This window comes from Mastigoproctus giganteus, chromosome 8 (genome assembly GCF_048544385.1).
Source record: "Mastigoproctus giganteus isolate SK-2022 chromosome 8, ASM4854438v1, whole genome shotgun sequence".
In the NCBI taxonomy this organism is placed as follows: Eukaryota; Metazoa; Arthropoda; class Arachnida; order Uropygi; family Thelyphonidae; genus Mastigoproctus; species Mastigoproctus giganteus.
This window is the reverse complement of record NC_143582.1, coordinates 217,388,586-217,408,649: the sequence shown is the minus strand read 5'-3', so window position 1 is coordinate 217,408,649 and position 20,064 is coordinate 217,388,586. Positions and strand designations below refer to the sequence as shown.

The 20,064-nt window shown below is 39.1% G+C and overlaps 1 protein-coding gene across 1 annotated transcript in view; it reads right to left on the bottom strand.

The window, feature by feature from the left end:
• LOC150082289 (protein stoned-B-like) overlaps positions 1-20,064 on the bottom strand; it is a 77,786-nt gene that overhangs the window by 13,884 nt on the left and 43,838 nt on the right. Inside the window, exons 5-6 of the mRNA XM_090380474.1 lie at positions 12,779-12,947; positions 2,712-2,793 (exon numbers count right to left, since the gene is read on the bottom strand). Of these exons, the coding sequence (XP_090236600.1) occupies positions 2,712-2,793; positions 12,779-12,947 (251 nt within the window). The remainder of the gene's footprint in view (positions 1-2,711; positions 2,794-12,778; positions 12,948-20,064) is intronic.

Here is a 20,064-nt window from a genome sequence, read left to right as displayed (position 1 = left end):
GGTAAATAATCATAGAAGCTACTAGACTTTTCATACCAAATAAGAAATAATATTCAAGGCTTAGACCTAAATGAATGTCAGATGACCTATTGAGACACATGGCAAGGAAGAAACATGCATGGGATGCATATAAATTATCAGGTAATACAGAAGCCTATGGTAGTTATAAATACAGAAGCCTATGCTAGACAGCAATCAAGTCACAAAGGAAGTGCACACAAAAGCAGATTATGAGAAGTCTCTAGCAAACAATGCCAAGAAAAGCAGTAAAGACTTCTTTACCTATATTACCAGTAGAAGGAGGGGGCTGAATAATATTGGTCAACTTGATGTCAATGGTTTCACTGTTGATGATACTGCTCAGGTTCCTGACAGGCTAAATGTGTATTTTGCATCTGCATTCACACATGAGATTCTTTAGGGAGGGAGATGCCAGAAGTTTATCAAACTCTAACAGGGAGCTAAACAATTTTGCAAAAAACAGAGAAAAGTGAAAGAGAAATTATTGAAGTTAAATATAAAAAAGGAGCCTGGGCTAGATGGGACCTATCTAATTATATTAAGGAAGGCAGCAAAGGAGGTAAGAAAACATTAGCCAAAATCATGAGTGCATCTTTGGATTCAGGGGAGGACTCTGTGGAGTGAGAATGTGCAAGTGTTTCCCCAATTCACAAAGGGGGATCAAAGGGTAACATTAATTACAAATCTGTTAGCTTAACTTCTATTCCAGGGAAAATAATGGATTCATTTGTTAAAGAAGTACTGCAGGACCATCAAGAAAGGAGTGCAGTTATATTTCAGTCACAGCATGAGTTTTTTAAGGGACAATCTTGTCTGACCACTTTAATTGGATACAATGATACAGTAACAAAGGGAACTGGATGCAAAAAATAAAATTTATAACATATAAATGTATTTTGATGAACATTGCTCTTCATGGAATAATGTTATTAGTGGAGTTCCATAGGATTAAGCGATGGACCCATTGTTGTTTTCTGTATTTATTAATGATACTTATGAGGGTACATCAAGCTTATTGTCAAAGTTTGCAGATGATACAAATATTACCAGTGGTTAATAACAGTAATGAAGGTATGCTGCTTCAACAATATCTAGAAAAATAGGCAGATGGGCTGAGAAATGGCAATTGAAGTTTAACATTAGGTAATGCATGGTGCTGCATATGGGTAGCAGTAATCCCAGAGTAACATATCAACTGTATGATACTACACTCAGTGTAATGGAAATGAAAATGACCCTGCAGGTAATTGTGCTTTCTGAAGTAGTCTGATATGAAATTCTTCTCTGAAGAAGTCTGATATGAAGTTCTCTAAGTAGTGTAAACAGGCTGCTCAGAGACAAAACTGCATGAGCTGCCAGAACAGCTCATGAGGTTTTGTCAATGATATAGAGGAATTTTGCTAATGTATATCAAAAATTCTAATAGCTTTCTATGATTACTTCCCTAAATGCTTTCCATTTAGAATTTTCTATTGGTAACATCATCTGTTGTTTTTTTTTTTTTTTTTTTTTTGTAGTTGTTGGCGCATTGGCTTCTGTGGCCATATTGCACCTCCCAAGGTTTTTGCAGTACTTTGATCCAAGCCCGAGGCGGGAATCGAACCCGCGACCTTTGGGTTGCCGGGCAGGTACTTTACCCACTCGGCTAGCCCGGTCGGCTCATCTGTTGGTCCCACTGAATAGAATTTTAAAACTGTCTAAAACTGCTTTAGTTAGCTTTATGAAATCAAAAGCCATTCCCTTTGCCCATGACAGTAGTTACACCTTTAAGTAACTCCCACATCAATACACTGTGATCACTGTCACCCAGTGGTACTTTCATCTGTGGATTCTTAATGCATGAAGAGTCACTGCTGATAATCAGATCAAGAGTATTGCTTTCTCTCATTACATTGCCAACATACTGTTGTAAAAAACAGTTGTCCAAAAATTCACAAACATCATGGTACTCTGTGAGTGACCAACCCCCAAGTTCCAGTCGATATCTGGAAAGTTAAAATCCCACATTATAAGACAATATGATATACTGGCCTACTATATTTTCATTATACTCATCATAGTCATTAGGCCTCTAACCCGCCCTACTCTCATTTTTGTTTTCCCAGTGCTTATGTCACACCAAACTGATTGAATATTGCATCGGTTACACAAGTTTCATTGGCTGCACTACCTTACATTTTTTTTTTTGTTCTTAACTAAGTGCATAACTCTTCCACCCCCACTCCCCTAGCTGATGCTATAAAAGCTTTCTTTCTTGCATCTGTTGCCACTGCTAATACTAATAAATTAGTGCCACTGTTATCCATCATACTGTCAAAAAACTTGATATGTATGCTAAGAAATACATCTGTGAATCCTCTAGGTAGAGTGCAGAATTATCTGCCTAATTGAAAAAACAAAGGGCAATCCCAAGGATTAGTTTAGTAAACATGAAGAATAAACTAGGTAGAGATAATAATATTAATTAGTACAGGATTTTCTGTAAGAATGTAACAATGAAAGCAAGAAATCTCTAAACCATAAAAATTTAATTTTTTTGAGCAAAACAGTATTATCAACAGAGTCAAATACATGTCTGAGATCAGTGTATGTTGCACCAACAGTTACGAGCATCCAAATCCATAGTAATTTATCTGCCAAAATATTCAGAATAAGATAGCAAACCTGTAGAAAGTTATGAAATTACTTACTTGCAAAGGGAGTTCTCTGTTACGAGGAGGTCTAATACGAAACCTCATTAATTCAAACAAACAAGCGTCGGGAGGATGAAATCTAACAAAAAAAAAATTATACTTATTTCATGGTATAAATGTTAATTATTTCAATAGCTGTGGATTGTGTTTCAGAAAAAGCTAAATTTCACACTGAAATATAAATTATTTCATAAATTTCTTCTCAAAATTTATACAAATCACTTTGAAACAGCAGAAAAAATACCAACACTGATTAGTAAGTTTGTGTCCAAAGTAAAGTTGATGATAAATTTAAATATCTCACAAAATAAACAAGTTAATGAAATGTGGCATAGAATTGCAAGTTATGGCACAAATAGTACACTCTCTCTCTCTCTCTCTTACTCTCTCTCTCTCTCTCTCTCTCTCTCTCTCTGTGTGGGGGGAGGGGGGGGGGGAAGGTTAACCAGAACATACTTAAAATAAGCAAATTAGTGACCGATTAATAACAAACACTTCACTGCATTATGTTTTATTGTTATGGGGAAGTTCCCTCCACTGACAGGTGTGATCTTATTAAAATTGCTCACTTTAACAATGACATTGTTAACGTGAGTCAACCAAAAACCATTAATATTCATTTTATTCAAATTATATTAGCAGTAGTATTAGTAGTGGCAAATGATGCAAGAAAGCAAGCTTATACAGCATCAGCCCCACCCTCCCAAAAAAAAAAAATGCCTCTTCCCATTTCACCTATCCATCTTCTCTAATGGTTTGTCTAGTTCTTCCTTGAATTTATTTAGGCTATCCACTTTCACGACATTATTTCATGATTGGATACTATGATGCAGTCACAAAAGAACTGGATGCAGGGAATAACTTTGATATTATATACTTAGATCTTAGAAAGGCTTTTGATACTGTTGCACATGGAAGACTGCTGCACAAATTGGAGCAGTGTGGCATTGGAGGCAAATTGCTGCTATGGATAAAGGGGTGGTTGAGGGGGAGAAGACAGAGAGTGGTAATCAATGGACACTGCTCATTGTGGACTAATGTTATTAGTGGAGTCCCTCAGGGTTCAGTATTGGGTCCATTATTGTTTTCTGTATTTATAAATGATATTGATGATGGTATATCAAGCTTAATGTCCAAGTTTGCAGATGATACGAAGGTTGGCAGGGTTGTCAAGGACACTACTATGCTACTGCAACAGGACATGGAAAGGTTGAGAAGATGGGCTGAGAGGTGGCAAATGAAGTTTAACATTGACAAATGTAAAGTACTACATATGGGAAACAGCAACCCCAGAGCAACGTATCAACTCTGTGGTACTACACTGACAGTGGTAGGGAATGAAAGGGATCTGGGGGTGGTTGTGCAGGCAGATATGAAGTTTTCTGAGCAGTGCAGACGGGCTGCAGGAGTAGCTCATGGTGTATTGTCGATGATATATAGGAATTTTTCTAGCAGGGATAAGGAGGTGATTATTCCCTTGTATAAGGCAATGGTCAGGCCACACCTAGAGTACTGTATACAGGTCTGGAGGCCTCATTTCAAGAAGGATGTAGAGATGCTGGAACAAGTACAAAGAAGGGCAACAAGATTAGTGAATGGAACAAAGGGGTGCTCTTACGAAGAAAGGCTTAAGTTTTGCAAATTACAGTGTCTGGAGACTAGGCACCAGCGAGGTGATCTGATAGAGGTGTATAAAGCCTTGAATGGTTTGAGCATGTTCAATGCTGATGGGATTCTTCCTCTTGCTCAGAATAATCACCTGAGAGGGCATAAGTTCAATTTGAGGAAGGACAGATGTAGGATAGACATGAGGAAATTTGCCTTTAGCCAGCAGGTGGTTGGTTGGTGGAACAGACTTCCATCCCTTGTCGTGGAAGTTGATAGCCTAAATAAATTTAAGGCTCAGCTGGACAGATATTTTGAACGAACAGAGAGGTGAAGTGGAAGTGGTTATTTTTTACTTACTTATTTTTTTTTTCTTTTGGCTGATGCTGCATAAGCTTGCTTTCTTGCATCGAATGCCTCTACTAATGCTAATTATATGTAATTTTGTTCCAGCACTCAACCACCCATTGGCTAAAAGCAAACGTCTACACATCTATTCTGTAACCATCCTTTCTCAATTTGAATTTATGTCCCCTCATGTGCATAGTCTGAGCAAGAAGAACAATCCCATCAGCACTGAGCTTGCCCAATCCATACAAAGCCTTGAACATCTCAATCAGATCACCTTTCAGGTGTTTAAGTGTGCAGATGCTGCATGTTGCAGAACTCTAGCCTTTCTTAGTAAGAACATCCCTTCGTTCTCCTCACCAATCTCATTGCCTTTCTCTGTACCTGCTCCAGCAGCTCTACATCCTTCCTCAAATGAGGCTTCCAGACCTCAAATGTCAGGTCACTCAAGATGTGACCCGACCATTGCTTTATACAATGGAATAATCGCCTCCTTATCCCTGCTAGCAAAATTCCTGTATATCATAGACAAAACCAAATGTGCTCTGTACTGGCAGCCTGTCTGCACTACTTAAATAACTTCCAATCTGACTGCACAATTGCCGACCGGGCTAGCAGGGTGGGTAAAGTGCCTGCCTGGCAACCCAAAGGTTGCAGGTTCGAATCCCGCCTCGGGTCTGGATCAAAGTACTGCAAAACCTTGGGAGGTGCACTATGGCCACAGAAGCCGATGTGCCAACAACTACAAAAAAAAAAAAAAAAAAAAAAAAAAAAAAGACTGCACAATTATCCCAGTCACTTTTCATTTTCCACTACCCTGAGCATAGTACCACACCGTTGGTAAACTAATCTGGGATTACTGCTACCTATATGCAGTACGTTGCATTTATCAATGTTAAACCTCAATTGCTATTTCTCAGCCCAACTGCCTAAAGAATTCTTTTTGTAAAACAATACATTCTTTAGTATATGCATAGAATGGGATGGAATATGCTTTCGGGTATTGTAGATTTACTGTATTTTTATCAGACTTAGGATCGGATATGTTAATTATGTGTTTCCCTATTGCTACTGAGTCTTTTCAGCAGCAAAATCATCAAAACTATAAGATTTTGATTAGTTTGATCAAGTGAATCAATATCAATCATATTAGCAATATATTGTTGTTGTTTGGTTTTTAGGAGCATTAGCAACTAAGGCTATATTGCTCCAGGGATATTAGCATTAGTAGAGGCATATGATGCAAGAAAGCAAGCTTATGCAGCATCAGCCAAAAAAAAACTTCCACTTCACCCCTCCGTTCGTTCGAAATACTTGTCCAGCTGAGCCTTAAATTTATTTATGCTACCAACTTCCACAACAAGTGATGGAAGTCTGTTCCACCAACCAACTACCCGCTGGCTAAACGCAAATTTCCGCACATCTATCCTACATCTGTCTTTCCGCAATTTGAATTTATGCCCTCTCAGGTGATTATCTGAGCAAGAGGCAGAATCCCATCAGCACTGAGCATGCAAACCATTCAAGGCTTTATACACCTCTATCAGATCACCTCGCCGGTGCCTAGTCTCCAGACATTGTAATTTGCAAAACTTAAGCCTTTCTTTGTAAGAGCAACCCTTTGTTCCATTCACTAATCTTGTTGCCCTTCTCTGTACTCGTTCCAGCAGCTCTACATCCTTCTTGAAATGAGGCCTCCAGACCTGTATACAGTACTCAAGGTGTGGCCTGACCCTTGCCTTATACAAGGAAATAATCACCTCCTTATCCCTGATAGAAAAATTCCTGTATATCATTGATAAGACACCATGAGCTACCCTTGCAGCCCGTCTGCACTGTCCGAGAGAACTGTCTACCTGCACAATTACCCCCAGGTCCTTTTCATTCTCTACCACTGTCAGTGTAGTACCACAAACAGCAACCCCAGAGCAATGTGATACATTGCTCTGGGGTTGCTGTTTCCCACATGGAACACTTTACATTTGTCAATGTTAAACTTCATTTGCCACCTCTCAGCCCATCTGCTCAACCTTTCCAGATCATGTTGCAGCAGCATAGCGTCAGAAGTGTCCTTAACAACCCTGCCAACCTTTATATTGTATGCAAACTTGGACATTAAGCTTGATATACCATCATCAATATTATTTATAAATACAGAAAACAATAATGGACCCAACACTGAACCACGAGGGACTCCACTAATAACATTAGTCCACGATGAGCAGCGTCCATTGATTACCACTCTCTGTCTTCTCCCCCTCAAACACCCCTTTATCCATAGCAGCAATTTGCCTCCAATGCCACATTGTTCCAATTTGTGCAGCAGTCTTCCATGTGCAACAGTATCAAAAGCCTTTCTAAGATCCAAGTATATAATATCAAATTTATTCCCTGAATACAATTCTTTTGTGACTGCATCATAGTATCCAATAAAATTGGTCAGGCAAGACTTCCCCTTAACAAACCCATGCTGTGTCCGAGCTATAACTGAAGTCTTGTCTAGATGATCCTGCAGTGCTTCTTTAACCAGTGCCTCCATTAATTTTCCGGGAACAGAAGTTAAACTCACAGGTCTATAATTACTTGTGTCAGCCTTTGATCCTCCTTTGTGAATTGGGGTCACATTTGCACATCTCCAGTCTATGGGTACCTCCCCTGAGTCCAAGGAAGCTCTCATAATTATGGCTAAGGGTTTGCTTACTTCCTTTGCTGCCTCCTTAATATAACTGGATAGATCCAATCCACCCCAGGTGCCTTTCTTGAGTTTATCTTCAACAATTTCTCCTCCACTTTAGTCTCAGTTATTACAAGATTATCTAGCTTACTGCCAGAGTTGAATACACCTATGGTATTCCCCTCACTGAATAACTCCTCATGTGTGAATGTCGATGCAAAATATTCATTTAGTTTGTTAGCTACCTGAGCAGGATCATCAACAGTTGAACCATCGATATCAAGTGGACCAATCTGATTCATCCCCTTCCTTCTAGAGTTTACATAAGTAAAGAACTCTTTGCTGTTTTTCTTTGCATCCCTTGCCAAAGATTTCTCAGAATCTTCCTTGTCCTGCCTAACCTCCTTTGTAACTTGGTTACAGATCAACTTATATCTATCATAGGCGTCTGTGTCACGTGTTAATTTATAGGTATCCCATGCATTTTTCTTCTCTACCATATGTCTCATTAGTTCATCTGACATCCATTTAGGCCTAAACCTTGAACAATATTTAGCATTAGCATTAGTAGAGGCATTCGATGCAAGAAAGTAAGCTTATGCAGCATCAGCCAAAAAAAAAATAAAATAAATAAATAAATAAAAAATAACCATTTCCACTTCACCCCTCTGTCCGTTCGAAATACCTGTCCAGCTGAGCCTTAAACTTATTTAGGCTATCAACTTCCCCAACAAGGGATGGACGTCTGTTCCACCAACCAACCACCCGCTGGCTAAACGCAGATTTCCTCACGTCTATCCTACATCTGTCTTTCCTCAATTTGAATTTATGCCCTCTCAGGTGATTATTCTGAGCAAGAGTAAGAATCCCATCAGCACTGAACATGCTCAAACCATTCAAGGCTTTATACACCTCTATCAGATCACCTTGCTGGTGCCTAGTCTCCAGACACTGTAATTTGCAAAACTTAAGCCTTTCTTCGTAAGAGCACCCCTTTGTTCCATTCACTAATCTTGTTGCCCTTCTCTGTACTCATTCCAGCATCTCTACATCCTTCTTGAAATGAGGCCTCCAGACCTGTATACAGTACTCTAGGTGTGGCCTGACCATTGCCTTATACAAGGGAATAATCACCTCCTTCTCCCTGCTAGAAAAATTCCTATATATCATCGACAATACACCATGAGCTACTCTTGGAGCCCGTCTGCACTGCTCAGAAAACTTCATATCTGCCTGCACAACCACATGGGTTGTGTTAGCTACCCTAACACAACCCATGTGTTTATTTGTACCCCAATGATTCCCAGCAGTCTCTGAAATATCCTGCATCTTATTTTCCAGGCTGCAGCTCATTCCAATAGAAGCAGTGCAAGAATCACTTTCACCTCTGCCAGTGGCTACTGTTAATCTATTAATCCTTGTATCCCCCCAATCTAGCAGTTTTCTGACCCACCTAACACTGCCTCAATAACATCAGCAAACATTCTTGCACCCTTTCTATTTAAGTGTATCCCATCCCTGTAGAAGCAGTCTCTCCTGTTAACAAGTACAGACCAGGCTGAAAAAAATTCTACCCCTTGAGCCTTGCACAATCTTTCCAGGGCCGAATTATAATAGATTATACCGGGTCTCTAACAAGATGCCAAGTCATTTTGTAGTTTGTTTACTGCAGTGTAACATGTTTGCACTGGATACACTATTTTGAAAAATTGGCACACTGGAATTAGAAGCTAATATATTCTGACACATTCATGAATTCCCCATCTGCTGCTGAAAGATTTTCAATGCTTGGAACTAGGTTTTCAACCTTTCATTCCTTTCATTTGGTGTTGTACAGTCCCAACAACTACTTTTAACTGCTGTGGGGTTACTAACAACTGTTTCCTAACTGTTGAATTTTGCTAAGAGGTTTATGGTGTCTTCAGCTTTCTCTAAAACAACTCAAAGTCCATACATCTCCTTTCTCTAAAAATAGAAGGCTTTCTTGATATGTTCATATGATCGAATAAACTGTCAGTGCACTTTTTGTGTCTAAGGTCCTGATGCTTTCCAACATAAGTCTACTATACATTGAGCAGCTTTGCATTATCAACACTCCACTGTGTAGGAATGGACTGGTCTGTGATTATGGTGAAGACTCAAAGTTGGAAATGGCTAATAAGATTGTAGTTCACAAACTTGGCAATCCGTTTTTTGGTGTCTGTGAGGAAGAATGGATTGGCATCAAGCTCTTTCCACATCAAACTCGAAATGTTGAGGCATGATGTGCAGGTGCCAGTATCCCGACAACACAAAATATGGCTAAGTGCTCCTGTGGTGTAACAAGTCTATCATGATTTGTTCAGCAGTGGTCATGTGGGACAGCCACATGTGGCCAACACCCATGGTTTGTATCACATAACATATCAGCAATGTAGCACAGTGGGTAAGCTAGCCACCTAGTACAATTTAGGAATAACAAGACCAATATCCACATGGACTATGTGCCAGGCATTACCTTGTATGGGATAAGGCAATCGACAGCTGTCATGGGTACCCAAGCTCAGTGCAAGATGCAAGAAACTACACCTTGCCTGGGCATGTAAGCACCAACACCAGATTACTGACATGGAAATCTGCCACCTAGTTCAACAAATCCCATTACCAATTCTATCATGCTTACGGCCATATCCACATTTGGAGAAAGCAACACGAGGCCATAGCACCTGGATATGCCATTCATGTTTGGCAGGTTGGAGATGGTGGTTTTATGGTTTGGGAACTGTTTTTGTGGCATGCTCTGGGCCCTCTGATCACCATTAATCGTGGCTCAATGGAAATACCTACCAACAACGAAATAGATCCCGTCATGATAACAGTGTACTCTGCCATCTATCAACAAGGCATGCCATGCCACAGGGCCAGAAGGTTGCTAACCAGTTTCATGAACATAACAATGAATTCGCCATCCTCCCATAGCCACCCAATATCCCCAATGGAGCACATTTGAAATCTACTGGAAAAGGACATTCAATGCTATGGCCATCCACCTAACAATGTGCGATCATTACTGGACACACTGTGCAAAGCATGGGTAGCACTAACACAGGACACCCAGCAACACCTTATGGAGTCTATGTCAAGGTATGAATGGACTGTATTACGAGCAAAAGGTGATATCAAGAGGTATTGGGTAGGTGTTGCTAATGCAAAGCCAACTCAGTGTAAATCCGTGTTGAAACTATCTTTTTTTTTTTTTTGTCTGGGAGACCCTAACAATTAAAGTGCAAACGAGTCCTTGATTTACAGCAAATAGTGACAGAAGAGCCTCTTTCAACTCCAGATACAAATACTGTATGCCTCTCTTATTTTTAAAGTTCCTAAAATAAATACTCATGCTGTTCTTTGGAATCTGAAATGTATTATGGCAAGTGAGTTTCTGTCTCGTCAATTAGCAATGTCTCTTAATTTCTCTCTCTCTCTCTCTCTCTCTCTCTCTCTCTCTCTCTCTCTCTCTCTCTCTCTCTACATTGGCTAAAAATAATGTAATGGGTTGTTGTTTAAGAGTTATTGGTGCAAGAGCAGCTTAGGCTATAATGCGCCTAGCCTAGGTAGAATGTAATGGGATATTCTGTATAAGGCAATGGTCAGTCCACACCTTCAGTACTGCATACAGGTTTGGAGAGCTCATTTTAGGATGTAGAGCTGCTAGAATGAGTACAAGAAGGGCAATGAGATTGGTGAGGGGAACAAAGGAGTGCTCTTACCAAGAAAGGCTTCAGTTCAGAAAATTGCAGCATCTGGAAACTAGGCACCTGCAATGTGATCTGACTGAGGTGTTTAAAGCTTTGAATAGTTTGAGAAAGCTCAATACTGGTAGGATTCTTCCTCTTGCTCAAATTATGAATTAATTTATAAATTCAAATAAATTCAAATTAAATTAAATTCAAATTAAATTAAATTCAAATTGAATTAAATTCAAATTGAATTAAATGTCATAAATTCAAATTAAGGAAAGATGGTTGCAGAATAGATGTACGGAAATCTGCCTTTAGGCAGCAAGTGGATGATTTCTGGAATAAACTTTAATCTGTTGTTATCAAAGTTGATAGCTTAAATAAATTCAAGGAAGAACTGGACAAACTTTTTGGAGCAAATGGATAGACGAAATGGGAGTTATTTATTTTTTTTTTTTTTTTGGCTGATGGTATATAAGTTTGCTTTCTTGCATCATATGCCTCTACTAATGCTAAATAACACATAAAAATATTGAAGATTACAATAAAATAAAAAAATGAAACAAATTTATAAAGTTATAGAAAAAGTGGGAAAAAATAAAGCTCACATAATTGATTTCGAAGCAGAATATATGAAAAAGAAATAAATTTATTAAAAAGGGAGACTTTTTACTTTTTTTTTTTTTTTTGCTTAAACCTACATATTTTCTTAAAAAATATAAATAGTTTAATTATTTTTTTATTTTTTTTTTTAAGATTATTTTAGGAAAATGAATGATTTTAATGGAATAGGGGGTATTTATAGGGAGTGGTGATATTTTGCATTTGTAAAAGTGTACATTTTTCCTAGAATCCCATTTTCTATAGTACTTATATTCTTTTGGCTCTTGGGAAAATTTCAGGTCCAGTTATGATTTTACAGCATTCATTCCCTCACCCCCTTACAAAAATCAGCATAAATGAAAGTATATTTTTGCATTAATTAGCAAGAAAAATGTGAATTAATGCAAAAATATACTTTCATTTCAAAATACCTATTCAGTTTGTCAGAAACCTGAGTGGATTCATCAACAGTTAAAACATTCATATCTAGAGGATCAATGTGTTTCATCCCCCTCCCTTCTAGTGTTTGCATAAGTAAAGAAGTCTATGCTATTTATCTTTGCATTCTTTGCCAGAGAATTCTCTTAATCTACCTTAGCTTGCCTAACTTCCTATGTGACTTGATTGCAGACTAGTTTATATCTACTGTAGGCAATCAATATCACCTGACAACTTATATGCATCCCATGCATTCTTCTCTGCCACAACTCTCAACAATATATCTAACATCCATTTAGGTCTAAGCCTTGAATAATATCTCATAAATGGTATAAAAAGGCTAGCAGTTTCTACGATTACATCCCCGAATGCATCCTAATTAGAATTTGCTCTTGATAACTTTATTAGTTGGTGATGCTGCAGATCTCATCAAAATACATGTCATTTCCAACTATTTTTGATTAGATCAAAGTTTAAATTTTAGTTTCAGTTAAATGAAGTTTAAATTAATTTCAATTAAATAAAATTTTAGTTTCAGTTAAATGAAGATAATACAATAGATCCATACTAAAACAACAGAGATTTAAATGACAGAAATGTTAGATTAGTTTATTATAAACAGAATGTTTTCTTTCAATTTCTGAATGTATTTCTATACCTTGTAATATGATCATACTTACTTTATAATGCGATGTTTCCGAAACTCATCTTCAGACACAGACGCATGAAATTCGCATTCCTCCATTCGAATCCATTCCTCTGTTACCACAGGAATAATATCATAACGACCTACAACTTCTTTCCCCTGACGTATAATATCATTCAGACCTACTTCTACAAGTGGCATTCCTGCAAAATATAAATGATTTTAGGAAATCTACAATTCTTCACATTTGCAGTCATTGTTACAGAGAAATTGTAAAATTATAGAGAAATACTCTTAATTTTAAAATCTTTATATTTTAACAATGATATATATAGTGAAAAGATGTGTAGCAAATAAGTGCCAAGTGATTTATATTTCTATCTTGAGTACCATTCCAAGATTAAAACACACCCAAGTCTGAAAATATAAAACAAAAATAATAATAGTACATATCGACTTTGCTCTCTCTCATTTTCGCTAAAATTTTCAGATAGATATGTATTCAATGTTTATAACCCTACACATTCTACAGAGAGCCTTTAGGTGTTTTGCTAACCTCAGTAAAATATTATATTGCCAGATACTGACATTCATACGGCATGGGAAAATGAGAGAGATAAGACTGTGGGTTGAGATCAACAGCTGTAATACACCATTCTGTGAAGTTAGAAAGAGAATATGGAATCAAGTAAGGAAGCCAGGGTGTTACTTCAATGCAACTATTTCAATACTTGCATTAAAATTAACACTACACTGCATTATATATTTCTGGTTTTACTTCTTGGAGAACAAATTGCCCATAGTAGTTTCTGAAGAGCTTAAGCCCAAACACAGTCACTATCACAGGAAGGACAATGTAGTCCCCAAGCAGTAAAGACAGAAATATATAATGTAGTGTAGTATTATTTTCAGAAATTATACTATGAAATACTTATACAAAATGACAAGAGTGCAAAAATAGTATATGTTGTTTCTGTTTTGTTCATGTATTTTTCATGTAATTTTTGTAATTATTAGTATTATTAGTGTTAGTGTTAATGGTGGCAAATGATGAAAGCAAGCTTTTACAGCATCAACCATAAAAAAAAAAAAAAACTCTTATTTCACCTATCCATCCCCTCCAATAGTTTGCTAGTTCTTCATGGAATTTATTCAAACAATCCACTTCCACAACAATGGATGACAGCCTGTTCCAACAAACAACCAGCTGAAGGAAAACTTCCACATATCTATTCTGTAACCATCCTAACTCAATTTGAATTTATGCCACCCCTGCATAGCCTATAATTTGTGCATAGCCTAAGAAAGAGGAAGAATCCTATCAGGATCGAGTTTGCTCAAGCCATTCAAAGCCTTAAATAGCAAAAATCAGATCACCTCACAGGTGCCTTGTCTCCAAATATTGCAATTTGCAGAACTGAAGCCTTTCATCGTAAGAGCAACTTTTGTTCCCTCAATCTTGTTGCCCTTCTGTGTACCCATTCCAGAAGCTCTACATCCTTCCTAAAAAGGAGGCCTCCAGACCTGTATGCAGTACTCAAGATGTGGCCCGACCAATGCCTAATACAATGGGATAACTGCCTCCTTATCCCTGCTGGAAAAATTCCTGTATATCATTGAAAACACACCACGAGCTGTCCTGGCAGCGTGTCTGCACTGTTCAGAGAACTTCATATCTGACTTCACAATTACACCTAGGTCCTTTTCATTTACCACTACCATGTGTGCAGTACCACAGAGTTGATATATTACTCTGTGATTACTGCTACCCATATACACAGATGAGCCAAAACATTATGACCACTTATCTAATGTGATGTTGGTCCTCCATGTGCAGCCAAAACAGCTCATACCTGGCGAGGCATGGATGCTACAAGATTTTTAAATGTGTCTTGTGGTATCTGGTACCAACACGTAACCAGCAGATCCTTTAACTCCTGTAAGGTCCATGGTTAAGACGCGGCAGATTGGAGTTGCTGTTCCAACATGAACCACAGATGCTTGATGGGATTGATGTCTAGGGAATCTGGAGGCCAGGGCAATACCTGGAAGTCATACTCATGTTCTGCAAACCAGTCTCAAACAATCTGGGTGGTGTAGCATGACGCATTATTTTGCTGAAAGATGGCACTACCAGAGGGGAAGACCATTTCCATGAAAGGGTGTACCTGGTCAGCAATGATGTTTGGGTAGGTGATAGACATCAGAGTGCCCGGCACATGGATAACGACCCAGGGTATCCCAGCAGAACATCACCCAAAGCATGACGCCGCTGCCACTGATTTGGTTTCGTCCCACGGAGCATCCAGGAGCCATCACTTCCCCAGATAAGTGACACACGCGTACCTGGCTGTCCATATTGTGCAACAGGAAACGTGATTCATCGGACCAGACAACCTTCTTCCAATCACTCAAGGCTCAGTTTCAATGCTCACGTGCCCATTGTAGGCACCGTCACCGGTGAACCGTGGTTAGCATAGGCACTTGGAGCGGCCTGTGGCTATGCAGCCCCATTTTTGGTAGGGTTTGATGTACTGTGTATCATGACACATTACTCCTGTCACCAGCATTCCAGCAAGTTGCACCACAGTCGCTCTTCTGTTGCCACGTACCATCTGGGAGAGCCTTTACTTACCTTGAGCATCGATGAGCCATGGTCATCCAACACCTCGCCGGTGGTTTGTGGGTTTTCTCTCCTCAGACCACTTTCGTTAGGTACTAACCGTGGCTGACCATGAGCACCCAACCAGCCATGCCATTTCAGATATGCTCTGACCCAGTCGTCTGGCCATTACAATTTTGCCTTTGTCAAACTCACTTAAGTCCGCTGTCTTTCCCATCTGAAGAACGAGAGTAACACTGGTTAATGGAGCTCAGTATCAGGGGTTTTTTATACCGTGTCCTGACCCAAACATGCACAGTAGTTCACCTGTAGTTGCTTTGATTTGCATAATGACTTGCTGGTCATAATGTTTTGGCTCATCGGTGTATAGTACCTTGGATTTGTAAACGTTAAACTTCAATTGCCCTTTCTCAGCCCATCTGCCCAATTTTTCTAGATCTTGTTGCAGCAGCATACCTTCATTACTGATATTAACCACCCTGTCAACCTTTGTATCATTGGCAAACTTACCCATTAAGCCTGATATACCTTCATCAATATCATTGATAAGTATATAAAACAACAATGGGCACAACACTGAAACCTGGGCAGCTCCACTAATAGCATTAGTCGACGAAGGGCAGTGTCTATTGATTATCACTCTCTGTCTTCTTCTTCCACTTGACCATCCCTTTATCCATAGCAGCAACTGGTGTTTAATGCCATACTGCTCCAATTTATACAGTATAAAAAGCTTTCCTGAAATCCAGGCATATATCGAAATTATTTTTTGCAACCAGTTTCTTTGTGACCACGTTGTAGTATCCAATCAAATTGTTCAGAAAAGATTTCCACTTAACAAACCCAAGCTGTGTCTGAATTATAACTACGGTCTTGTCTAGATGATCCTGCATTGCTTCTTTAACCAATGACTCCATTATTTTCCCTGGAATAGAAGTTAAAGTAACAGATCTGTAATTACTCGTGTCACCCGTTGATCCCATTTTGTGCATTGTAGATATATTTGCACCTCTCTAGACTGTGGGGACTTACCTTGATGCTCTCATAATTATGGCTATGGGTTTGCTTAATTCCTCTGATGCCTTCCTTAATATAAATGGAAAGATCATGTCCACCCCAAGTGCCTTTCTTAAGTTTAACTTCAACAATTTCTCCTCCACTTTGCTTTCAGTTATCACAAAATCATTTAGCTCCCTGTTAGAGTTTGATAAACTTCTGGTCTCCACTGCAAAATACTCATTCAGTTTGTCAGCTATCTGAACAGGATCATCGACAGTTGAACCATCGATATCAAGTGGATCAATTTGATTCATTCCCTTCCTTCTGGAGTTGTCACAACAAACTGACTCAACATTGCACTGGCCACCCATGTCAACTGGATGCACTGCCTTAGATTTTATGTTTCCTAACTAACAGCATAACCCCTCCTCCCTTCCCATTCTGTCTGTCCTTTCTGCACACATTATACTCCCCAAATTCAAATTCCGCATTCCATATATCTGTGTGACACCATGTCTCTGATATCTCAACAATATATGCCTTTGAGGTTTTGACCGTCACTTCAAATTCATTGAATTTATTTACTACACTCCTAGCATTGGTTACATGCAAGTACATGTGCCTCTGTTCTTAATCTTAGTTATCCTAACACAGCCATGATGACTCCCATCAATTCTTGAAATTCCCAGCATCTTGCTTTCCAGAGTGCTGCTCATTCCAATAGAAGCAGTGCAAGAATCACTTTCATCTCTGCTTGCAGCTATTGTTAATCTATTAGTCTGTGTATCCTCCCAAGCTAGCAGTCTTCCAACCCATCTAATATTGCCTCAATAGCATCAGCAAATATTCTTACACCCTTTCTATTTAAGTGTATCGGATCCCTGCAGAAGCAGTCTCTCCTGTTAACAAGCACAAACCACGCTGAGAAAAAATTCTACCCTATGTGCCTTGCACAATCTGTCTAGGTCTGAATTTATTGACAAGGCTCTCATCATATACTCCCTCCTATGGTGTCTGGGCAGAATTACACTTTCAAAGTTAACCCTAACTTGTTACTTTTTTCAACATTGATCTGTAATTGTTAAATAAGTCAGATCTTCTCCTCTTAATGTCATTAATGCCAACGTATACAACAGTATTACCTTTTATGTCCTTAAAAGATATTATCTTCTCTACAAAGTCATCAACTTTTGCCCCTGGCAGACATACCCTGGTTCTATTCCACCTATCTTTTTTGCACAATACATTTCCCATTTCCCTGACAACAGAGTCACCAACAACAACTAGCTCCTGTAGGACCGATGCATTCTGCCTTGGTGATTGCTGCCGTGTTGCCTGGTGAAACAAGTGCAAGCACTGGTGCTGATGTGCACAGCTGAGAGCTTGATGGGCCTCCCAATTTAAATCCTTTGTGGGCTTACACCCTATTCTTCAAGCTCTTATAAAGGTCCATAACAATGCTGAGTTGGTGCCCGACATCTTCACACTCTTTACAATGAGCACACACAAAGACATCCCCCCTTGGCAATAACATGTCCCATTCCTGACTGCTCCACAAACATCAAACAAGCAGTACATTTCATAAGTCTGTGATTCAGAGAACAGTCACCCTTTCCCCCCCTCAGTTCTCCTCCCAGCCATGGCATTCCCACTACCTTGAGCCTTTTACTTTGCTGCCCTTGTCTGAGGCATGATTTTGGTTAAAATTCAATATAATTAAAAATACTTCACTAAACTTATATCTTATATAAAATTATAGTAGGACTGACAGAGCAGGTTTGTGCAAGAACAAGTAATAGAAGGAGATGGAAAGAAATCCATGGTGGAATGATAGGACGAGAGAGGCTGTGAAAATTAAAAATAATGCATTCAGGACCTACTTTCAGAACAGAAATTATGAGAATAAAGAGAGATATGAAATCATGAAGAGAGAGGCTAAGAGGATAGTTAATGAGGAGAGAAGACTGTGGTTAGAAGAATGGAGTGAAGACTGTGGTTAGAAGAATGGAGTGAAACTCTGACAAGATATCGACAATAATAAAAAGACGCTGTATGGTATGGTAAGGAATAGAAGAAGATTTGGTGAACAGAGCACATACTTGATGGATAAGAATGAGAACCTAATAGCCAAGGATGAAGAGATAAGAGAAACATGGAAGAAGTATTTTGAAAATCTGTTGAACATGCAGGACAGTCAGCAAAAGGGACAAAGGCAGGTTGATCATAGAAGAGGGGATGGAAGAGAAGATACGGAGAGAAAGCAGATAGACTTGATGTAGAATGATGTAGTGCAAGCATGGAAATATATTAAGACAGGTAAGTCTGCTGGTATGGATGAGATAAAAGGAGAGATGCTGAAGGCTACAGGCAAGGCAGGGATAGTGTGGATATACAGACTGTTCCATAAGATCTGGGATGAGAACCAGATGCTGAAAGACTGGAAAGAAGGTTTGATCATCCCGTTGTTCAAGAAGAGGAACAGGAAAAAGTTTTCCAGTTATAAAGGCATCACACTGACATCACATGTGAGTAAGCTGTATGAGAGAGTGTTAGAGTGGAAGATAAGAGGAACGACTGAAAATAGGATGGCCAAGGAACAGTATGGCTTTAGGCCTGGCAGATCGACGGTGGATCTAATTTTTTGTACCAGACAACTGATGGAAAAGTGTTATGAACACAATAAAGAATTAGGGATGGCATTTTTGGATATAAAGAAACGTTTGATGCCGTAAAGAGAGGGAAAGTGTGGGAGGTTTTGAGAAACTTGGAGATAGAGGAACATCTTGTGGAGAGAATTGAGAATATGTGCCCCAATACAGTGAGTAAAGTAAGAACAGTGATGGGGCTGACGGAGAGCTTCAAAATAATATCAGATTTGAGGCAAGGAGGAGTCCTGTCACCACCACTACTATTATTCATAGCTGTCATGAATGATGTGCAATGTAGAGTGGTGGAACAACTTGGAAAGGAGCAGATGAAAGTCATGCTCTTTGAAGATAACCTCTGCATATGGGGAGAGAGCAGGGAACAAGTGCAACGGCAAGTTGATATATGGGCCAGTACGGCCAATGAATTTGTACGGTTTTCAGTCAGAAGAGTGAAGTAATGGTTCTAAAGAGGAGTGGCGAACTTGATGGATACATTACAATGGAAGGGAAAGAGCTAAAAATGGTTAACAACTATTATTACAACTATTATAAGCACCATTATAAAGACTGGGGTGATAGTCGAAGAAATAAGAAGGATACAAGCGAGCAGGAATTTCTATAGGCAGACAAGAGATCTGATCTGGAACAGACCACTGAAGTGTAAGAAGGCTATATATCAGGCCTATTACCTATCAATTCTGATGTTTGCATCTGAAGCTTGGACTATGAGGAAAAAGGATGAAAGCAGAATTCAGGGGGCAGACATGAGATTTGTGAGGAGCATAGCCAGAAAGACAAGACATGACAAAATCAGGAATGATGTGATTAGGGAGATAATTCAGGTTGAAAAACTCCAGAACAGGATTGAAAAGTCCCCTTTGAAATGGTTCGGACATGTAAAGAGGATGAACGAGAGGCATTTGCCAAGAAGAATGTTTGATTTACAATTAAGGGACAAAAGACCAAGGGGGAGACCAAGAATGAGATGGCAAGACATGATAAAGACCGATGTCATTAAGAGAGGAGGAAACTGGAGTGAAATCAATGACG